This window comes from Vidua macroura, chromosome 6, assembly GCF_024509145.1.
Source record: "Vidua macroura isolate BioBank_ID:100142 chromosome 6, ASM2450914v1, whole genome shotgun sequence".
Taxonomy (NCBI): domain Eukaryota; kingdom Metazoa; phylum Chordata; class Aves; order Passeriformes; family Viduidae; genus Vidua; species Vidua macroura.
The window spans coordinates 46024174-46046402 of record NC_071576.1 but is presented as its reverse complement, the minus strand read 5'-3'; the positions used below and the strand labels follow the sequence as shown (position 1 = coordinate 46046402).

The 22229-nt window shown below is 41.9% G+C and overlaps 1 protein-coding gene across 3 annotated transcripts in view; it reads right to left on the bottom strand.

The window, feature by feature from the left end:
* MOB2 (MOB kinase activator 2) overlaps nucleotides 1-22229 on the bottom strand; it is a 110125-nt gene that overhangs the window by 17081 nt on the left and 70815 nt on the right. The window contains exon 1 of one of the 3 annotated variants that reach the window (XM_053979436.1): nucleotides 12575-12754. The exons of the other annotated variants lie outside the window; for them this stretch is intronic. Within the exon in view, the coding sequence (XP_053835411.1) occupies nucleotides 12575-12684 (110 nt within the window). The 5' untranslated portion in view covers nucleotides 12685-12754. Of the gene's footprint in view, nucleotides 1-12574; nucleotides 12755-22229 lie in introns of those variants that run through there. 3 annotated transcript variants of the gene reach the window in all.

Here is a 22229-nt window from a genome sequence, read left to right as displayed (position 1 = left end):
ACACTCAGAACACAAATCCTGGATGTACACATCATGTTCAGGATTGGGAAAGAAAAGAACATCAGCATGGGAAAGGAAGCTGTGCAAGGTATTGGAAAGCAAGTCCAAATCCCAGTGCAGCATTCAGTGCAATTGCTCACAGATTGCTGTGGACAGTGCTTTTCTCCAGGGCTGCGGAAGGGAAGGAGACCAAGCTTTTTAAGGCAGTCTCCATTCCGATCTCTGACAGACCCCTCTGACCTCAGCTTCATTCTTCCCCTCTTCTGCCCCAGGTCAGCTCCAGGGCTTGGTTGCTGCCCAGGTCTAAGGGGGCTGCGCAGCATAAAGCATCTTTGGCAGCATTGCTGGCCCTAATTGTTCATTTTTGTTCTGTTTTTAAAAGTTACTAATAGTTTATTTAAGAGGAGGAGGAGGAAAGAAGAATGTACCCTACATGTCAGGGAAACTTTTTCTTTGGGATTCTCATAGTGGCTCTTTGCCTTAAAAGGGAATCTTTGCTTGGCCTCCGGATGCTCTGCTGTAAACAGTCGGTGCCAAGGCATGGCAGGCATGTTAAGGATGACAAGTGCCGTAACATTATTTCATAATGCTGCTTCTCAACAGAAAGCCCAAAACATTCTGTAGGGCCAGACTGAGCTCCAGCTGGTGCTGCTGGAAAAGCAAGGAGAACATAGGGCACCTGCACCATGCCATGTCTGGTACATCAGGCCTTTCTGTGCTCTCTTGTAGGACTCCCCACCCACCTGCTGGTGAAGGGGCTGGAACACAAGTCTTACAGGGAACAGCTGACTGAGCTGGACTTGTGTGGCCCAGAGAAAAGGAGCCTCAGGCTACCTTACCACTCTCTATAACTACCTGAAAGGAAGTTGCAGCAAGAAAAGGTCTCTTTTCCCAGGTAACAGTGGACAGGATAAAAGGAAATGGCCTCAAGGAATAGACCGTGTGTTAGGAAAAATTTCTTCACCGAATAGTTATCAGGCACTGGAGCAGGCTGCCCAGGGAACTGGTGGAGTCACCATCCCTGGAACTATTTATGATGTCTGGATATGGTTTAATGGCAGACTCAATGACCTCAAGGGTCTTTTCTATCCCAAACAGCTATGATTCTTCTTACCTCCCTGGTACATCACCTCCCAGCACAAGCTGAGTGTTTGCCCACAGCGGTGTGTCAGAGGCACATTAACTCCCCTGCTGAGACTCCCAGGTCTGCTGGAGCCCAGGGTCCCCCACCTTGTCTCCAATGCAGCTCTGGGAAGAATGGCTGCAGAGGCAAGGCCAGGCATGCCACAGCTCAGCTAATGCTAGAAAAATGTGCAGAGTGCATTCTTGTGGTAGAACATGCTGCACTGGAGTTCCCTTTCTTCCCCAGGCCTACCTGCCAGAACTCCTCCCCCAGACTGAACAGAGGTTTCCAGCTTCCTCGCTACATAGTCCTTGCCCTCTCCAGGTTCCCCTCCAGATAACACAACTGGCACACCAGGGAAGCCATGTCCAATGGGAAACAAACAGATTACTTTTTTCTAGGAGCCAGTGATGTAATTCAAATGAAACAATTCACTAGAAGAAACAAAATTACCCAAGCAATACACAGTTGTTCTTAATTTTGAAATGTTCTCTTTTACCTTGGTGGCAAAAAGCCCTCACATATCCCAATAAGGAGGCTCAGCAAGATTCTTTTCTTAAGCAACTTACTACAATCCAGATTTCTGGTAATTTCTGGAATAGAAAATAAAAAGGACTAATCTTTCCTATTGTCAACATCTCTTCATGGAGCCAAATAAAGTCTGTGGTAACAGAGATTCAGTAGGTCATAGACTAAGTGTTTAGTCAATGCTTAGAACAAACCACACAGCAGAGCACTAAGTCAGAGGTGCCCAAGTCCTGAGCATGGGAATGACATGGAGTGGTGGCTTTTGTTTTTTGTTGTTTTTTAAGTCTCCAGTTAGCAAACTGTCTGAAAGGAAGCCAAAACTGAGCAGAAAGAGGACAACCCCCAAATCCCTGCTTGAGAAGGAGTCTCATAGTATATTCTCCCGTGTCTGCAATTCCTCCTCCCCTGGAATGGCACTCAGAGCAGACCCTGGTGTGGGGACAGGAGAGGCCACCCCATGCTGACTCTTTAGGACACCTCTGCCCAGCCATTCATCAGCTGAAAACGCAGGCTGGAGCTCTGATCTGGACTCTGTCTCGTTAACAAAAAGCTCATTTCAGTCCCCAGGCAAACACTCCAACCCATCAGGCCCATACACAATACCAAGATAAGGATGCTCCTGTATCCTTGCCTCCCTTAGAGGAAAAATGTCATTAGTATTCAAGCAACACAAATGTGTCCTCATCATCCTCCACTGCTAAATATACTCCCATACTGCAGCCACACAGTAGGACCAGGATTCATTTCAGCACAGGTATCTGCACATGTCAATATTTACATCTCAGCTAGCTCTCCAAGGACCTTTGGAAAGCAGCAGAGATAAACAGTTCTTTCTCTAAAACAAAAAAACATTGCAGTCCAAGGCAGAGATCTACAGCATACCGTACATTTCTCTAATTAAAACACATAGAGAAAGAAGAAAATTGGCTCTTAACTGAAAGCAAACCATGGCAGAGCCAGTGAGCCTGGTTGTTACATGTGCTGCAGTGGAAAGGTCACCCACAGACCCTTGAGAACAAGTGATCTGCACCAAGATTTGAAAGCAAGTTTTGGAGGGGCTTTTAGCACCTTTTTCACTCTGGGGAAGATAAATATAGATCTGTCAGGTTTGTTTTTATATTCAGAGGAGTATTTTTCAGCAGACAATTTGAAACTCTGAAGGCCAGAAATACTACCTGCTGATAACAAGAAAAAACAATGTAATTGACAAAAAAAAGTTTTATCTCTCTTTTCAGGTTTTTAAACTCTTCAAATCGAAAGAATAAATTTAATGTACTGTAGTAAAACCACAAAAAAATCTTAATTAGCAAATCTATTCCCTGTGTCTTTTCTGATATGTCTATTAATTTAATCACTGATTTATTATCCTCTAATCTCCTATTGGAACACAGAATTATTTTGACTTTTACGTCACTATTAAATTCAGGTTTTGGCAGCAACTGCTCCTCCTGGCTACTTTGATACAGCCCTGTTATCTCTAGATGAGCACATCCAGTACCCTATGGTGCACCTATGCAGGGAGGGAGTTCACCACCAGAGCACATAAATCACTAAAGGCACTGTAATGTCTCAACCCCGATGAATTTTGTAGAGCTGGAGGACTGCAAAGCTACCTTTTTATTTCTAAACCAAGCAAATTTGATTTGGAAACCTCATGGCCTTGTAAGCACGGGATTTCACAACATAGCTTGCACAGAGTTGCTTTTCAGGATGGAACTGTGCTTTAATTGCTGGGAATTATTTCACCATGGCAACCTGGCTTCAGCAATCAGACTTCTTGCTATATAGCCCAAGATACACAAATGCAGACAGCTCGTTCTGTTCAGAGTACCAGGGTGCAGACAAGTTTGTCTTTGTAAAAAATGATTTAGTTTCCTCACTGCCATCTTGCCTTGCAAGCTCTCTTTGTATGACAACAACCAAAAATTAACTGATAATACAGACTAGTTTTATGCACCACTGTAGCCTAAAGAAAACCTGCAACTGCAAAACCATGTTAGATATGGAGGTCAAGCTTCCCCGCATACTGTGTTTTGGAAGACGGGTGCATATAGTGTCTCATGTACTTGCATTGTGAAATTACAACTATTTAGGAAAAAAGGTGTCTTGCATCAGAAGGCACGTTAGTTATTTCTGTAGGGAAGAGACTGAAAATGAGCTCAGCACCTGCCTTCCTGCTACAGTTTCACCTTGGAAAACGACACCTCTATCATACAGTAGGCAGGACTTAAACAGCTGAAACCTTCACATAAACTTTATCTTCTTTCCATCTAAAAAAAATGTGTTTTAATGAGACAGAAATGTGCTAGGGCACACCACAACTGAGAGTGCACATGGAAACAAAGGTATCAACACAGCTACTTCAAACATCTCAGCTTTCTTTGCAGGAGCTTCAGTACACAGTACAAACTCAGATACACATCATGAGGAAAAAAAAGCCTAACTTGTTTTCACTATTCATAAGCAATTTTGCATGCCTGCACGTGTCACCTCACTTTTAAAGCGTGTGTACTAGCACACACACGTGCATCTTGCTGCACTGAGACACACAGCTGGGGGGAATTCAATCATCTACCAGTCATTAGTTATTGAGCAGGTTGGGCAAAGAAATACCAATGTGCCAAAGCAGCCCCACCTAAAATTTTCATCCTCTGTATCAAGTTCCACAAATTCATCTCTTACACTTTAAGTTAACCACAGCATTTTAATTAGGAAGGATATTTATTCACTAGAAAATATTACAGGTCAGCATCACTTCTCAATGGCAGAGATCAAAACCTCCCCCTCACCCCCCCTTTATGGGGGAAATATTTTGTCTTTAATTTAAAAACAAGTCAGTTCAGGTAAGTCCCATCTCTCCCGGCATGCCTTAGACCAGATCCTGTGAGGAGAAGCAGATCCTTTCAGCTTTAGTGTGAATTATCTTGTTAAACTTAAAAATTGAGGTCCATAGAAGGCATAAATTGTGTCTCCTCAAAGGGTCAGAAAGTCAGTGGGAAAAGGAATCAAAGCATTATCTTAACTAACTTTCATTAACAAATTATATATACAAACTTTCACTAGTGTAACCATGCAGTTAATTTTTAAAGATTTTTGACAGAATGATGCAACACTCTCTTCAGTTTTGTCAACAATAGCACACAGCTATTTCAGAATCTCTTAGAAAACATCACATTGAAGCTTTTCTGTACAACAGAGGTAGGAAAAAAATCTATTTGAAATACAAACTATGGATTCATAGGCCAAAGTAAAGAACATCTGAATGAGTAGTTGAAAAAAATAGTATGGTGGGTAATAGTTTAATTACTGGTACAGTTGTATCACTGTTAATTAGCTAGTGGGACAACAGTGATTCCCAACCCTAATTTATTACTTTTCCAAATACAGCACAGGAAACTGAAAAGCAAGTAGAAACACCTTTATAGACATACTGATCCACTAGCAACCAGGAAAAAACCCATAGATACACCAAACTTGCAGTGTTACTTCCAAGAGCCTGTTAAAATACAAATTCAGTCTTTTAATTAAATACTGAGAGCACAACCAAGAAATTGGTTAAGGAAAACCAGTAATTTTCAAAAACAAATACTAAAATTAGATGCACAGTTGTGTACTGAAGTTGTTTCATTCCCTTGGCTGCACCAGCAAATGACAAAAAGGATCTTTAACTGCTCAGGAGGGATTTGCAACTTATCAGGTCATAGAAGCTGAGACCAACACCTGAGACATTCCTCAAAAATCAATGTGAAGCCACACTTCTGCCCCAGCTTTTGCAAGAGTCACCCCTCAAAACAAGGGATGGTTATGTGTGGATTTAAAATTGTACTGATTTGAATGATATACCCAGACACGAAAAAATCTTTCTATGCTGCAAAGCAACAGAAAAATAACTATTTCAGTTGAGAGATAATACAGCTTCCCCTCTGTCCCACACAGAATGTGGTCTCAAGACCTAAGCTTTATCTTTTCCCTGCATAATTCTAAAGAAATTTATCAGTCACACTGAAACTGGGGACTCTGTAAAAGAAGGAATTAGCAAAGCCTCTTTATCAGAATTTTCCTCTTCCCTGCTGGGAAATGCATCCTGCTGACAGGCAGCACCTTCCCTGTAAGGCTTTGGTGTTCTGAGCTTGGGATGTGTGGACAGAAGAGCAGATTGGGCTGTCTGGGTGTGAGTAGCCAGCAAGGTGCAGTTCACATCATCCCTCCTCTGTGTGAAGTTACATAAACCAACAATGAAGAGACACAAGCCTTTTTTCAGTAACTCCATGTACTTTGGGTGGTGTTCCAAGACTACTTTTTCCAGATAGTAAATTAAGAATTTTAATATTGTGCTACTACCTGCCCTTCTGAGGACAGCTGCACTCACTGCTGTTTTTTCTTTTTTTAAAAAATAAAAGGAATCACACAGATATCCTCAATGTTCCTTTCACCTGGGGAGCATCTGCTACCGCGCGTTCCTGCTGTCTGAGCAAAAGCACTTCTAAACTTATTTCCGTACCAGACAGAAAAGAACTTGAAAAATTAACAGAGCAGAATTTTCTGACAAGTTCAGGCAGTCTGGCTTCAGTGCTAATGGGCTTCATTCCTTCAGAGAAGCAGGTTTGTTCTTCAGAAAGCTGGAAGAAAGGGTTAATCCATACATCCAATCCCCTTTCAAGAGACTAGGTGCTGGCAACTCTTAAAAGAAATGCAACATCTCTTCTCTGACAGCAATTTGCTGAAGTTTTAGTTAAGATTCTGTTGAACCCCACAGCGCCAGGGATTAAGAAAAGGATTTTAAAATTCTCCTCAACAAAATAACACTTTAACAAACTCAATTTTGGTGTACAAAATTACAGAGAGATGTACAATAGAGGAACAGATAGATTTTGCCTCAGCCATCTTAAGACACAGGACAACTGATAGGAGATCACATTCCTAACATCACACCTCTTAAAAAAAATTAAAAAATGGCAAGAGAAAAGCTCTTCTACAGAGAACTTTTTTTCTCCTAAAAACCTACCTGGTAAAGGTCTTGGAGTGCACAGATGTTTGAGATCCCAGAGAACAGCAGACAGAAATTGTGTGAAATAGATAATTTTCCCATAAAGAGCAGCACCAGAAACATAGCTATTGCAACATAGGAAAAAAAATAAACAAACCAGGAACTATAGTCAACACCCAGAAGGATGAATGTTGCACACTCATACATAAATGAAATAATCTTCCAGACTGAAACAAGCAGCTAAAATCTGGAATAAATCCTATATGCATACCAAGAAAAGATAAAAGAAGGGTGAATAATTTCCTCTGACTGAGGATACAGTCAGATCTATTCTTTGTAAAGTGTCCAGGAGGCATCTTCAGTAAAAAAAGAAGCAAGCGTACTTTTACCTCTAAACAAGAGGAAAATGCTATTAAACCTTGGCCAGGAGCCCTTTCTGTATGAGCTCCGGAGACACCTTAGAGGGTTGTTTCAACACAGAGAATTTTAGCAGTGCTCTCCCTCTGGCTATCACTTCACAGGATGTGGAACACGTAACCCAAATACAACTCCATGCTGTAAAGAATGGAGTTCTCCTTTCTCTGAAGAAAGGCACCAAGTTCTTCATTAAGATAATACACTGTACATAGTTCAGTGATGTTCACAAAGGATTCACAGAGGATTATCCTAAGAAACAGAGAAGTGCCTGGTGTGCTGGACCTACCTGGGAGACATAGCATCTTTGCAGAGCACACCTCCAAGTCCTGAGCTCCAGCAAGAGCCCCAGTCATGGCATGGCTTTGCCAGAGGTATCTGACAGCTTCTTGGGGGACTGAACATCAGGCAGAGCACAACAAGTTTTGTGTCTACAGCCAGAAGAGACTTTGCTATCTGTGTATGCTGGGAATACCCAGCACATGCAGGGAGAGCCACCTCTCCAGCAGGCACATCCCAGCCAAATGAGCCCACCAGGCTGGCAATGCCATCCAGGCCTGCCTCCTGTCACCAGCTCTGCCCTGAGGACAGGACACTTGTGTCCAAGAGCCATCTCCACAAGCACATCCATGCTCTCATTCCCACAGAAGAGCCAACAGAGTCCCTCCTGCCTGGTCACCCCTTGCCAAAGCACAAGATGTTACTGCCCCACAGTGTCACCAGTCCTTTCTGAGCAGCTGAGAGTCCCAGAAGGCCATCATTGTATGAGGCATCAGCTCCTGTTACAGAAATATATTCAGCAGGACACAGCATGACAACTAGTGATGTCAGCTGCCCTGAACCAAACATTTTGAACTATTTTGGTACAATGGAAAGTTGTGGGAGGGAGAAAGAAAAAGAACAGGATAAAAATAGCCAACGTGGCTCTGAAGAGCGTTTTGCCTATAAGCCCCTTTCCCTCCATACTGTCCTCCCTCCCTTCTCTTCTGTCTGTCTCAGGCTTTTGCATTAATCAGATCAGCTAGTGCTAAACAAGGCTCTTCTAATTACTTTCTAATCCTGTGAACTGGACTAAATTATTGAAAAATGTTTCTGCCTAAATTAGAATAAAACAGGATTGATTGTTTAAGTATTTGCTTTAGTCCTGCTGATACACACAAGTGTCACAGACAACAGCTGTCTTCAGTCATGGGAGTCCGGGCAGCAGAGGAGAAGCTTCTCTGCTCCTACCCATCTATGTCCCAGTTCATGAACACAAGACAACCTTGCATGATCACCTAAAAGCCAAAATAAAATGTCAAAATCAAACTGGTTTCTTCCTCATCTTGCTACGAATTGAGAAGTAGAGAAGGAATTTAATTTTGCAAAAACTTCTGAATGTTGGCTATAAAAATACATAGCAGCATCCAGAATGCCAACTCAAACTTGCTAATTTATCCAAATGAAACAATCATTAGCACTCTATCACTGAAGACAAGTAACTACACTCTTGAAAAGCACTTACCCAAAAAACAGTGGGGTTGGTTGTTTTATTTTTAGTTGGTATCCAAATCAATGCCTGTACAATGCTGTAAAAAGGGAGGCTCTTATGAGAAAGGGGAGGTTTAACTTATCTATTTCCACAATCATCCAGGATGGTGTGTAGATATAAACCATACTGTAATTTATCCAAGGACGTTACACAGTGACATCACAACTCTGTAGTCTGCATCATTCCTCTATCCTACCACAGTATCCCTGATTAACAGTCAGCTATCCCAGAGGGACTCAGTTCCACTGGAAACTTAAAAGGAAACACACAGACTAGGAAGCTGCATGGGGAACAGCCTCTGAAAATTGCCAGCACAGGACCCAAAGCATCACAGCACTGCAAACACACTCGAGCATCTGCATCAGGACTGAGGCACTGGCGCAGACAGTAAACATTTTGTCCTGAACTCAGCAGCGTGTGGCTCTGAAAAATGCTTATGGCTGGCTCTGTTACCTGCTGCGACCAAACAAGGGAGAGATCCCAGGAACCCGAGTCTTCCTTCCACTTGTGCTGCTTGAGGCCAGTAAAAAGCAGAGACCTCTGCAAGGAAGCTGACAGGAACCCATGATGCCACAAGAAATTCGGACAATTAATGAAATAATACTAAAAAATGGAATCATATTCCAAGTTTTGGCATGATACTCTTTGCCCTTTCCCCTTACACATCTCTCAAGACACATCAACTCACAGAAATCAAAATAACAAAAACCAGAAAAACTGCATATATTTTAGGTTTTTCTTCCTCTCTAATTATGGGCTAAATAATAGCACAATTCATTACAGAAAAGGGGAAAAAATGACATTAACGTATTTCAAAAACATATGACGTGAAACGAAATTAAACAGCCCTAATTAAACACCATGTTAAGGGACTTCTCAGCTGTGCTGTGACTAATTTAAAGAGGAGATGACACTCTCCTACTCGTGTCTCAATTTTTTTTTAATGATTACAAGTGCGCAGCCTTGGTCCCATCCCTGAAGTGTTAAACACAATTTACTAACCAATATGATGAAAGATACAAGCATCTCCAGAGTTCTTCATAGTTGAATCACTAATAATTTAAAAGAGCAATAAACCTAACTGTGGCTTTCATAAAACATTAATTAGAAAGACTGAGAACACATCTGTTGCTTTTGTTACATTTTTTCCCCCTTTCTGGTTCAGCTGTCTTTCCCCCACGCTCTGTTAAACTCTTCTCAGATTCTCAGGACTGCTCTTCTCATGACGTCTTTCTGCTTCCTCACACCTCTCTCCTCCTTTCCTCGCTGTATTGATTCCTCCTCTGGCAGCTGTTACTCCTAACGTGTGGCACACAGAGCATGCAGCAGGCAGGAGGAGCTGGACCTACTAATGAGAACAACTTGTGCGTTAAAAGCCTCGAGTGCGTTAGTTGGAACTACTCACACTGGACATAAATAGCAACAAATCTGCTACGTAGGAAATCAAACTGATTAACTATTGCACAAGAACACCTGAGCTTTATAATTCACAAGCAGGAGAGAGATGGGAGTGGAGGCAGTTTAGAGTGAACACAGGCATTCTATCCCTTGTCCATTGTGAATTTCTGCAATTCCTTGGCAGGAAACTGTGACCATGACAGTTCTCAGGCCTGAGAAAAGGGCTTAAAATGCAGCAGGGGCTGCTCATAACACCGGGCTGTGCACAAGCAAGATATCCTTTGATCTCATCACCAAGCCATTGGTGATGGCCTGATCAACAAAAGAAAAATTACTCCATACAGAGTTTAGCATTGTGTAGACAACAGCAGTTCCAGGTGGCCAAGCTTAGAAGTGCTATTTGATATGTTTCCTCTGAAAGACATGGCAAGATATTACAGTAATTCGGGATAGATCTCATTTAACTTCTTATGACTACAACTTAAGTATTACCACGTGAGGTGGTCACTCTGTCATTGCAGGCATTGCACCTCTGCATTCAGACACAGGACATTTAAGGTCCCTGTTCTTTTCTACCAACAATAACGTGGACAAAGTTCAGCTGTGAGTGCCTTTGTTCAGAGAAATCCCATCCCAGCTGTCACCAACAAGCCACCATTTTTGGCCTAAATGAGGTCCCATGTGGTTCCTTCTTCCACCATCACTGACTGGGCTCACACTTTCTGAAGCACTAATATCCCATTTCTGCAATAAGGAAACTTTGATTGGATGTAGTATTTACCCGGCTCCTCACCAGTGCCTCTGCTTTCACACTGCCTGAGGTCTTTACAGAATAGGACGAGTTTATATTTTACAGAACAAAGCAAGATGACGTAAAACACATAAGGTCAGATAAGGCATCTGAAGCAGAAGAGGAGAAATAAGAGAACCAGTATGGCATCTAAAGAAAGTTTTTGTGATTTCATATTTCTCTCTAACTACTAGCCAAAGGAGATAACCCAGAACAAAAAGACACATTAAAAGAACATTTAACTACAAAACAGTAATCACTCCCATCTAGTAACAGCTCAACAAAATATTAATTCATGACTCCAAAACATTTAATGTGACAATATTTTCCTGCTTTCACAATAGTTTTATAGTACACATCAAAAATTAATCTCAGAAGGAAAGCAAAATTATGCACAATTTCGGCACGTACTCCAGGAGGAGAAAGACTGAGGTTAATGTTGCATTTTTTAAAAAGTGTGCACTGAACAAATTAAAAATATATGTTTCACTTCTAAGTCACAGGAACTTACCTATAGTATAAAATAAACAGCCATAGATACTTAACAAAAGGTTTGGCAATTCTTCCCTACAGAGGCACCCATCTATTTACATCTGGGAGTGCTGCCAATAGAACAGCTACTAAAAACTTCAAAAGGTTCACATCATGAATAGCAAGTCGCTGGCCAATGGATTTTATTATATACCAGCTGCGTAACACCATATTGAATTATAGACACACTGCCCCCAAAAATGAAAAGAAGGGACGTTAAACTTGTTTAAAAGCTGAAAGAGAAAACTCAATTCTTTAAATTAATGTTTTCTACGGGAAAATATTTTTAACAGGGAAAAAAAAATTAAAAAAACTGCACTACGGGACTTTTTAAAGAGCAAATATAAGCAGCTGTTCACACCAAGGCTGCTCCAAGCTCAGCGAACTCCTCTAGCTGAAGTCCCAGGCAGAGCTCAGCCGCTTTGTGACCAGAACATTCTGCTTTAATAAATGGCTCCCTTAAACTCGCTTGGGGAGAGACATGAGTCAACAGAGGAAGAGAGGGATAATGTTTCTGTTGACAAACATTTAACAATTGGCAACAGACAGTAGGAAACGGGGACGAACGAAAGCTTGCCAAATAAAGTTATGCTGGAGGAACAAGGCTCCTTTTTGGAGCAGCACTGCCAACTCTCCAGATTCCAGAAAAATATCTGAATACAACCAAAATAAAAAAAGCTGCAGTTGTTGAAGAATGAAGCTCCTAATCCTAATATTTGTGGTGACTTTTTTCCCTACCAACCAGAACGGGTCAGAACTCCTCCAAATCAAATTACTGCATATCCTTTGCCAAAGAGTCTGGTTTTGGTCTCAGTAGTCATCCACGTTCACACAAGCCCTTCTGAGCTGCATGAGCAATTTTCCCCCCTCATCTTACAACATTTCTGTAGAAAACGTGCCAAAGCATGTAGCATCTTGGTCAGACTCCTTATTCAGGCAAGCCCGGACCTTCACTGTCTGATTACGTCCGGGAAACTCAGTTCTCATGAAAGCGCAAAGAAAACCCGACTGCCGTATTAAGGGTGAACAAATGTTCCTCTCCAAGCGCTTACTGTTATTCTAATTTCCATGCGCCCGATCGCTACACAGGACCCAGAGGGAGCCAAAAGCAGCCTCCCTCCTTCTTCCAGAGAGGAGCGGGGCTCAGGAAGGAGCGCCCGTCGCCCCGGCCGGAGTTTTCACTCCAGCTTCAGCTCCCTCCTCTCCCGGTATGCTCCGTGGGCAGCCGCCCTGACCGCCCGGCGCCACGGCCACCGCCGGACCCGCCCTTACCGCAGCACTTTGCCCACCGCCTGCAGGACCATCTTGCAGCTTAATCCGGGCTTGGGACTCTGGGCGAGCACGGGCCGTTCACCGGGGAGGCTGCAGTGATCCCCCACCATGGTACGGCGGTGCGGAGCAGTGACCGCAGCTCGCTCGGTCCGAGTTCCCCGCCGCTGTCCCGGCCGCCCGCCCCTGCCGGGCCGGCCCCGCCAATGGCGCTGGGGGCGGGCGGTGCCGCGGCTCCTCCGCCCGCCCCGCCCCGGCCCCGCCCCCGCCCTCGCGCCCTTCGGCGCTGCGGCCGCACGGGGAGCGCGGCGCGGCCGCGTTACCCAACCCCGGGCAGTGCCGGCACGGGAGAGCGCGGCTGCCCAGCACCAGTACCCACAATACAATAGTCCGCCCCTTTTTTTGGCAGCCGGACAATAAGCAAGGCAAAGTAGGATGGTGCCTGACGGAGCAGGACACAGGGCAAAGGTTTTGCTTTGCTGTCAGCACTACGGGCTCCGTCCGTAATGGGGCCAGGCTGGACTCTCGGTGAGAAACGGGAATAACGATGTCTTTTGTGAGCAAGGTTTTGCGCTGCTCTCAGTGCTCTGTGTGACACGCAAGGACATGCGCTACCAGAGCTACAGACAGTCGTACCTAGCGCATTGCAGCCCAGCAATGACATCGAGACCTTTATTAGGGACACTTAAACAGAGGAAGGGTGAAGAAGAAGGCTATAAACAGCAAGAGATGACTTGCCATTGTGACCAGAGTTAAGGGCAAAGCACTGGGTAATGGTCCTCCGACGATGAGTGATTAAGCAGTGTCCCCAGACACAAGGTCCATTGTGACCCACGTTCACTTTTGCCTCGATAAACCCTTGGCCATGCGTTTTCCTAACAGACCTTAGAAAGGCACTGTATGTCCAACTCCTTAGCCGTGCCATGTAAACACCAGTCCACATCCCTTTTGGACAGGCAGCTGTGCCCACAGGTTGCAGATGTAGCATTTAGAGCCAGATCACAACAAAAAATCTGACAGGTGTGGCATAATGTGACCTAGAACAGAAAGTCTTGAGAACATTACTTATTCTGACACACTGAAGCCTGCCCCACGACATCTCAGAGGAAACAGTGGGTTTGCCATTTCATGTACACCTGCAAGACTGGAAGGGACAATCTGCAATCAGAAGGGGCAATTCCCCATCCAGGGTATAGCCAAGTGTTCCAGTTTGCCTACTGAACAGGCATCTTCTGTAAACAGAAGGCAAACAGGCTTGTTGAATTCAGCTTAGCACAAACAGTGACTTTGCTGCTGCCACCAACCTGGCATCACCTGGTCAAAGCAGGCTGGAATGCAACTGCTGTTTGCAAAAACCCCAGAAACCACAGCCCCATGATGCAACCTGAAGGAAAAATGTGCTGCTGCTCAGTCCCAAAGCATCTACCCAGGCAGGGTGTTTGTCAGCTATGCACTTTTAGTTCCACGTCCAAGTTAGGCCTCCTCACCCTTGTGACGCAGGAGGTATTTTGATTCCCACTGTAGAAGCAATCCACTTAAGATGGAGTTTTAATGACTTCACTGATAGCACACAGGAAGCCTGCAGCTGAACACAGCTCAGTTTTCCACACTGAATCCTAGCACTTCATACAGGAGATAATCCAACCTGTGAAAAATCTGATGCTCTGTCAACCTTTTCCGCAAGTAAGAGCAACTTGTGACAGTAACGTTACAAAGCAAGAGTCCTGGCAAATGGAGGAAGGGCACCTGCCAAAAGGGCAGCTGCCCTTGCTTTGTCCAATAGTGAAATCTGCACAGAAAGAGTTTAGTTTTTTAAAGAACCACCTTAAAAGCAACAATCCTGTGATATAAAGCAGCTTAAGTTTTATTAAAAGTCTGTCTATCCAAAGTAAATTAAAGAAAAAATCCAGGGGTAAAACCAAAATAAATGCAGCTCTGTGGTGTTACAGTTGTATTAGGAAAGTTAGCCTCTCCATGACTCCAAGTGCAAAACAGTCGCTCTTCAGAGATGGAGGTTCAGTGATCTCACGCAGGTTAGGAACTGATCCTCTTCTGGTAAAACCAAAATATTGACTGAAACACAACTTTCAAATTTGATCACTTTTTAATCTGGTGCAAATAAATGGCTTATTTCTCTCTTCTTCTAGCTTCCACATCAACCCAGCATTTTTCTTTCCCTTTCCTCAACCGCATGTCTCCGTGGCACCTATCAGTTTTCCTCTGTTCAAGCAGTATTCTCTGTTTTGATCAGCTACATTTTACCTGTAATACAGATTTTATGCAAGTTGTGGGAAAACCCAGCATCTCTAAGTCAATTTTAAATGCTTCAAAATAATAAAAATCACATTATTATAGGAAGCACAACTTAGGCATGCACACTTTATTTATATGGCATCAACATAAATAATTTAAACCACATGTGCAGTACAGATTCTTACAATTTTGTTAAGATGTAGAACACACGTGCAGACATAAATGGGTTTGAGAGCTGCTTCATCCAGAAAGAAGAGTACTCCATCTACAAGGAGTGTTTATTTGAACACAGCTGCTGTTCTGATCTCCACCTGTGCATATTCAGAAGGATGCATATCTACACTTCCTTAAGGGTGTGTCTACAGCCATCTGAACTCCTGCCTATTTACATTCATCAGAAGCCTCTTTTTCACTCGCTTCCTCAACATCCTCTGCAAGCAATAACTGTTGCACCTTAGCCCAAGTGTGTTTCAGCACCAGTGAACTGCTTCTAGCAAGTGCCTTACTCACCAGACAGGCAGCGTTGTGTATTGAAGTCATCAGTAAACCTTAAGAGGAATACCTGTGAATGGACCTACAAACAGCTTCACCACTTGTATTGGCTCTACAGACCCATCAGCAAAACAGTGACATCACCAGAGGCACAGAGGAAGAGCACAGCAGGCCATTGGGAAGAGGGGAGCCCCATTTCTCCTCACTTACACATGACTACATGTGCTAGCAGCACACTGATGGAAAGCTTTCTACACTGATCCCAACTACCAAGCCAAGGAATAATATTTATAAATTTTATGAATAATGTTTTTTATTTATAATGTTGATATAAGCAGCAGTTAACCATTATATACTTATTTGCCCCCTTTACCATTCCATAAAAAGTACACGTAAAGCAGCCACCACAGGGATGTATTCTGGTACTTGGAAGCTGGCAAAGAAAGAGAGTTGTATTTAACCAGACAAACAAACAACGTCATGGGAGAAAAAAAATAAAGAAAGGTATAATTCAGCATTTATATGCATAGAAATGAAGCCTTGTAACATCAGACTGCAAAGTCCTGTTTTAAATTAAGCTTAAGTTTATTGTGTGTCCCTGCCTGATATATAACATTTTTCAATTTTGCAAGCTCATTAGCCCTTTTGTTTGACTTTAGTGGCCCTGATACCACCTAGCCAAGTACCCTTTCCAGTTACCTCACAGGGTACTCCCAGGTGTCTGGAACGACTGAAAATCAGCAATGAGAACATTTTATCCTTCAGCTTGCCTCTAAGCTGTATTTATATGAGATTACATTTGCTCTCCATTTTGTCATCCTCACACAGCAGCAGATGGCACGAGCAGCTCTGCTCAGTATCAGCACTACAGGCATGGATTTTGGACAGAAGACAAGTTTTCTCAGTCTCAGAAAGCAGTTTGGAGTGGTCAGAGTGAAGGGGGAAATAGATTTTAAAGGTATGTGTTCTGCTCCACTCTTGAGATCATAGCAGGAGCAATAGGTCTTCCTGGCCACACACAGTGCAGAAAGTTTGTGCATAAAAGACTGAGCTTAAAATCAGCACATTTGTAATTGACAAGGTGCCTACATTTGTTGCTTTACTGAAAACTCTGAAAATAATGACAAGTCAGAGAAAAAAAAATGGTACACAACATTCTCACCTCATCCGTAACATGAGAAACAAGCAATCATTTGCAGCAAGAAAAGCAAATCAGCTCAAACTGCCAGTACAGCTCCATTGGGAAATTAAAAAAAAAAAACACAACAACAACAAAACAAACAAACAAACAAAAAAACTAAGGCTTTTTGGAAGGGATGCACAAAATGAGAAGAACCAAGGGTTCATCAAATACCTCTTTACTTCGTTAACAAAAATAAAGAGCAAAGGAAAAGAGTGCTGCTGTATGTACTGAACAGAGAAATCATGATCTCAAAGGTATTTCTGACAAGTGTGTAGGTGCATCTATTGTTCCAAAATCCCAAATGTCAAGTTAAGCCACATTCAGCAAGTGTGTATGGATAAGAGATGAAGAACATGAATGTGTTGAAGGAAGCAGCCATAAAAGCAGCTCAACAAGAGATACTCAACCCGACTAGCACTGAACTAATACCTGAGCACAATAAATGAAGGATGAGATGATCACACTCAGACTCTACATGAAGAAGTAATCTGAAATAGAGCAGAGTTCATTTTTATCACCTGCATTTCAGACAGTCCTCCTGAGTCAGCCCACCTAAAATGACAGAAGCCCTCTGAAAACACACACTGAAAGGACACTTGTTTCCTGTGCAGCTTTTCAGGCAAGTTTGTGGTAAGTAGATTCTGAGTCAAAGAATTGCCATGGGGTTGGAGCAAAACATCAGATTCAGACATCAGTTTGTAGAAACCCTGAAAACATACCACTATATATAAAAATAATTTATCTTATTAGAAGTTATTCTGAATCCTAGGCAAGTTCTAATGTTACTTCATTCTGCTTAAAGCTTCCCCTGCTTTCAACTCCAAAGGTTCTTTGCTTTATGTACTAAGTTGTTGTACACCATCCTACAGTACCCTGTTTCAGTGAGGATGAAACAGCCCCCAAACAGTTCCTTTCCTACAGATCTCATTCCAGTGGAGTAAAAAACCACCATGGCACAGCCTCAGGAGGGAGAGGGTTTCCCTCGTCCCAATTTGCAAAACAATATACTTGGCACTGCTATATACAGGAACAATAAACTGGAAAATATTTGCAAATAAAGAGCTCAAATCCATTACCCTCATAAACTGTCTTCTATAGAGACAAAGTCTGCTTAGCAAAAGCCTAGCAATAGCTCCAGGTGACACTGAGGCTGGAGTGACACAAAAAATCTGTGTCAGCAAGGGTGAAATCCCTTTTGTTCTTCCGGTGGGGAAAAGGGTGAGAAGAAAACACAAATGACTGAAGGTGTGACAGTGAAGCTAATGCATTTATCATTTTGAGTGCCCAAAAATGTCTTTCAACACATGCATCTCACCAAGCAAGTCAAAGGAAGAAACCTTATTAAGCAGAGTACCTGCTGATGGGCTGCGCGGGTGCTCACAGGACACTGTAAGGATTGAGATGTTGAATTTCTACCATTGCAGCTGCTGTTAGTTCCTTCCCAGAGATAATGCAAGTGACAATTTCATCTCACAATTTACCATTCCTTTTTTTTTCTTGCCCTAATTTTAAAGTTTAGCTAGGCTGCTCTCCAGGGAAGCATTAATGCAATATGCATTTGATACAGAAAAGCTAAAATGAAAGACTCCTGTTCTTTCTTTTCCTCCCCCAAATACACTGGACCTCAAGCTTCATATAAAGAGGTAACACTTCTAAAACTTGGCTAAGAAGTTCTCCCCAGGGATTGCTTAACATATTGAGAACTACTTGTTACATATATACAGAACTCTCCCTGTAAGTTTTACAACACAACTACTGTTTCTACAGACTTGGGTAAATATGGCATGGAAAATTAAATCCTAATTGCAAATTGGCACAAAACTCTGGGCTAAGGAGTCAAAGGTGTAATCAGCACAGGAAAGGAGGGTATCTGTGGCAGCAGTGTTATTGGTCAGGACTCTATCTATGCTTGGGTGGGAAAGGCACAGAAGGAAAAAGGGGAGATGCTGGGAGTGAACTTGCAGAGTTTTCCCAGACAGATGGAGAAACACAAAGGAAACAAAAGATTCCCTCCTTTTTGGTGCTAAGAATGGCTTCATTTCAGTACAGTAAATGATTTTATCTGGCAATGCCACATTTAGATGACAGCACAAGGAAAAAAATTCATGAAATAAGCATGAAATTTATTCTATGAGATTTTTTTTCCCCAGGCATGCATTACAAAATATAACACACAGAGCTTACATTATGTAATGAGAAACTATTTGTTGTAATTCCTGGCATTTACAGAATAACTCCTTAGCTACTACTTCTGAAGAGCAGGACCACAAAATCCAGACATCACAAAATTAACTTGCTTCATGCCCAGACTGGTGCAAATTTGTATTCCACACTCAACACAGAGATGCTTCATCCAAGCTAATTTGATTTCTTAATACTGCTCAGACGCAGCACAGATTTAGCCATATAAACGATGTCATAAAGTTCCTAACCTACAGCCTGAAATAGTTCAAATTTATTATCCTGGTGAAGAAGTTTCCAGCCGGCGCTCGGCAAAGGCGTGAGTACAAGTAGTGTTTGCGCTGGGGCAGCGCAGCCCGGAGGAGGGGCCACTTCCCAGTAAAACCTGTTTGGTCAGCGTGTGCTGGACATGGACACTGGGATCCACACACACACCAAGGCTTTGGCACAGCTCAAGCCACACTGCTGCTGTTTCAAAACAGTTGTGGAAGTAAAACCGTGAAGATCTTGCCTCTGAGGAATCCTCAAACCTCACATACTGCTAGGTATTTCAAGCCACTTGAAAACATTAACAATTCTTATTCAGCATGTTAAATGAGAGATGTGCAAATTTACTGGGGAAAAAAAAACACTGAAATTTTATAGGACAATTCCTGACACTTGGAACCCATAGCACCCTCAGAACAGAGTCTTGGCTTGCCTGCAAGAGAGCTCGGCTGCATGTGGGACATAAATACTTACATAGCTATGGCCACACAAAACTGCATAGCATGGGTAGCCTGTTTAGTGTTTTCCTAAAACTTCTTACACAAATACAGCCAGTTTTCATGCTCTGATTTTCTGAAGAAAATGGCTTCAGAGCTATTCACTTACCCATTTGATTTGAATACTTTGATGGTATAGAACTTCCAGCATTTTACAAAACCCAGTATGATCATATATGGTCTTGAGACTAGCCCTCTCCTACAAATTCTTATCAGATTTGAACAAAGAGTGGCAGAATAATACAATATAAGGTTAAGGCTACCATACATATTTTTTCGAGGAAATTTATGGAAAACATCACTTCTTTATACATAGATAATACAAAAGAGAAGTACTTGAATTATCTCAAACCATCACAAGATTCCATTTTAGGCTCAGAATATTTGAGAGCTATTTTAAAAAAGAAAACCTCCTGGAAGCCTACAGAGGTCATGAAAACTTCAGCTAGATTATCACTCTACATGACACAAGTATTACTGTGACAGGCACTGCTGAAACACCATAAAGTAAGGAAATTAACCCAACTATCATCTGATTAAGGAACAAGTTAGAATATACAGTGGAATAGCCCTGAGTTTAAGCCAATCATGGAGAGATGTGGGTTTAAATTAACACCATTAAACACAAGTCTGTCATTGAGCAACACTGGTGTATAGCTTTTCTGATGCTGTCCTGCTTTAAATTTCCATTTTGCCTAGAATTTGTTCAATGGTTACATTTACATCTTTTCCCCCATAGTCCATTACAACACTTGAATGGATGTTTATTTACTAGGAAACAAAAGCACTGGCTGACAGAAAAGCTTTGCTGTTCTGGTTAGACAAGATTGCCATTTGTCATGTTTAAGTAATGCAGTAAGAAAATTAGCCTTGCCTGCTCTCAGACAAAAGAAAAGTCACACTTAAGGTACTGGAAGAAACTGAGGAAAGGATACTACTGTGTCTACCAATACTATCCTGTATGAACTTTGCCAAGTCTCTTCCCCCCTTCCATAGCCAAAATCAAAGAAATTACTATAATCTACATTTTTCATTTCTTGCTTTGCATACTTTTCCTAAACTACTTGCTTTCAGGACTTTGTCAATATCAGTATGTACTGAGACTACAGGATCAATGGGTAATTATGTCAAACTACTGTAATTCCTACTTAGCTACTGAGAAATTCCATTACTGTGAACATAGCAAAGACATCTTTTGCAAATACTTGATGAAAATTGCTTCATGACTGGGAAGAGGCACGGAAGCTGCAGTGTTACTGCAAGGATGTACAGGCAGGTAAGGGATATATATATATATATAAATTATACCTAAATTCAGTGGTAACACGGTACTTAAAGTATTTTCACATTTTTCTAGGCTTCTCACTGGGGAGGGGAAAGCAAACACTAGGAGATGTATTCACCCTGCATCTTGAGCTACTTCTACACTTTGAAGGAACATTACGTGCATCAAGGAAATGTGCTCCAACACACAGCAAGTGAACCTTTCCCTTTCAATGTTCTGTTCTAAAAATTGTTTGAAACTGGGGAAAATACACACTGTTCTACTATGCAAATAGCAACCAACACACAGTAAGTGAACCTTTCCCTTTCAATGTTCTGTTCTTTGTTTGAAACTGGGGAAAATACACAGTGTTCTACTATGCAAATAGCAACTTCGCTGTATAATTATAGTGCATTTTGCTGAGAATTGCATCATGACTAGAATACTACCAAGAGGGCAAACATGTAACCACTATTCTTAGTTTGTTAGAAAATTTTCCCCATAATACATAAACACGTACACACCCGGTCTTGGGCAGCACCATCAATCTTTTCATTGTCTTTAGTAAAGGAGCAGCTATTTTTCATTACAGTAGCTTTATTTTTATTAATGTTATGAAGCAGGTATTAAATTTTCTCCTTCAGTTTTCTTCATTGTTATTCTTCCCTTGTCTTTACCACAGTTGCCTAAACTTTCTGTACTGGCATGCTGATTAAAAAAAAAATTCTTAAAACTTCAGTAAAAGAATTAACTTATAGATGTGTATTGAACAGAAGAAGAGTGTCAAGGATTCTCCTGATGTTTTGTTAAAATGAATGTGTGCACAACTGACAAAAGCATAAATAGAATGTATTAACAGGATCGCACACACTAACCAGAAGCAGCAAAACATAGCCAGTTATTGAAAATATCATCAGAATTTCACAAGCTCCTCCAATGTTGACCAGAAGTATGAACCATGCAAAATTCCTCTGAACAGATGCAGCCTTATAGAATTTTAATTCTAGACATATCTCTGACAAAGAGTCAGCCAGTTTAGGGTAACCACACCTGAGCAAGTCACGTTAAAAGAAGAGACCCAACAGCTAAGAATTAAGGAGTTCAAAAGCTAACACTGGTATACTGAGTCCATATTCAAGCATCTGATTGATTATATGTCAGAATTCAGTTTTTCATTTCTTGGCCTGAAGGGTACTAAAATACAGAATATATTCTGCTCCCAAATGTTCCCCTACAGGCTTAGTGTTAAAACAAAAAGGGCATGGTATTCTAACTACTCTACAAGGTAAAATAAATCCCTTATTTTCTTCCCAACACACGTTCCATTTTTATAGAAAGAACAAATGGTCAACGAAATGAAAATTGTGAAAATAACTACTTTATCGCAATACAATATACTTGTTGCTTTTAATGACACAAGATTCAAAACATTGCTACTGCTGTTTCTGAATGTAGTAAAATATTTTATTCCACAAATTAGGCTTTGCTTGCATATGCAAGTTGTTAATGTGTATTTGGAAC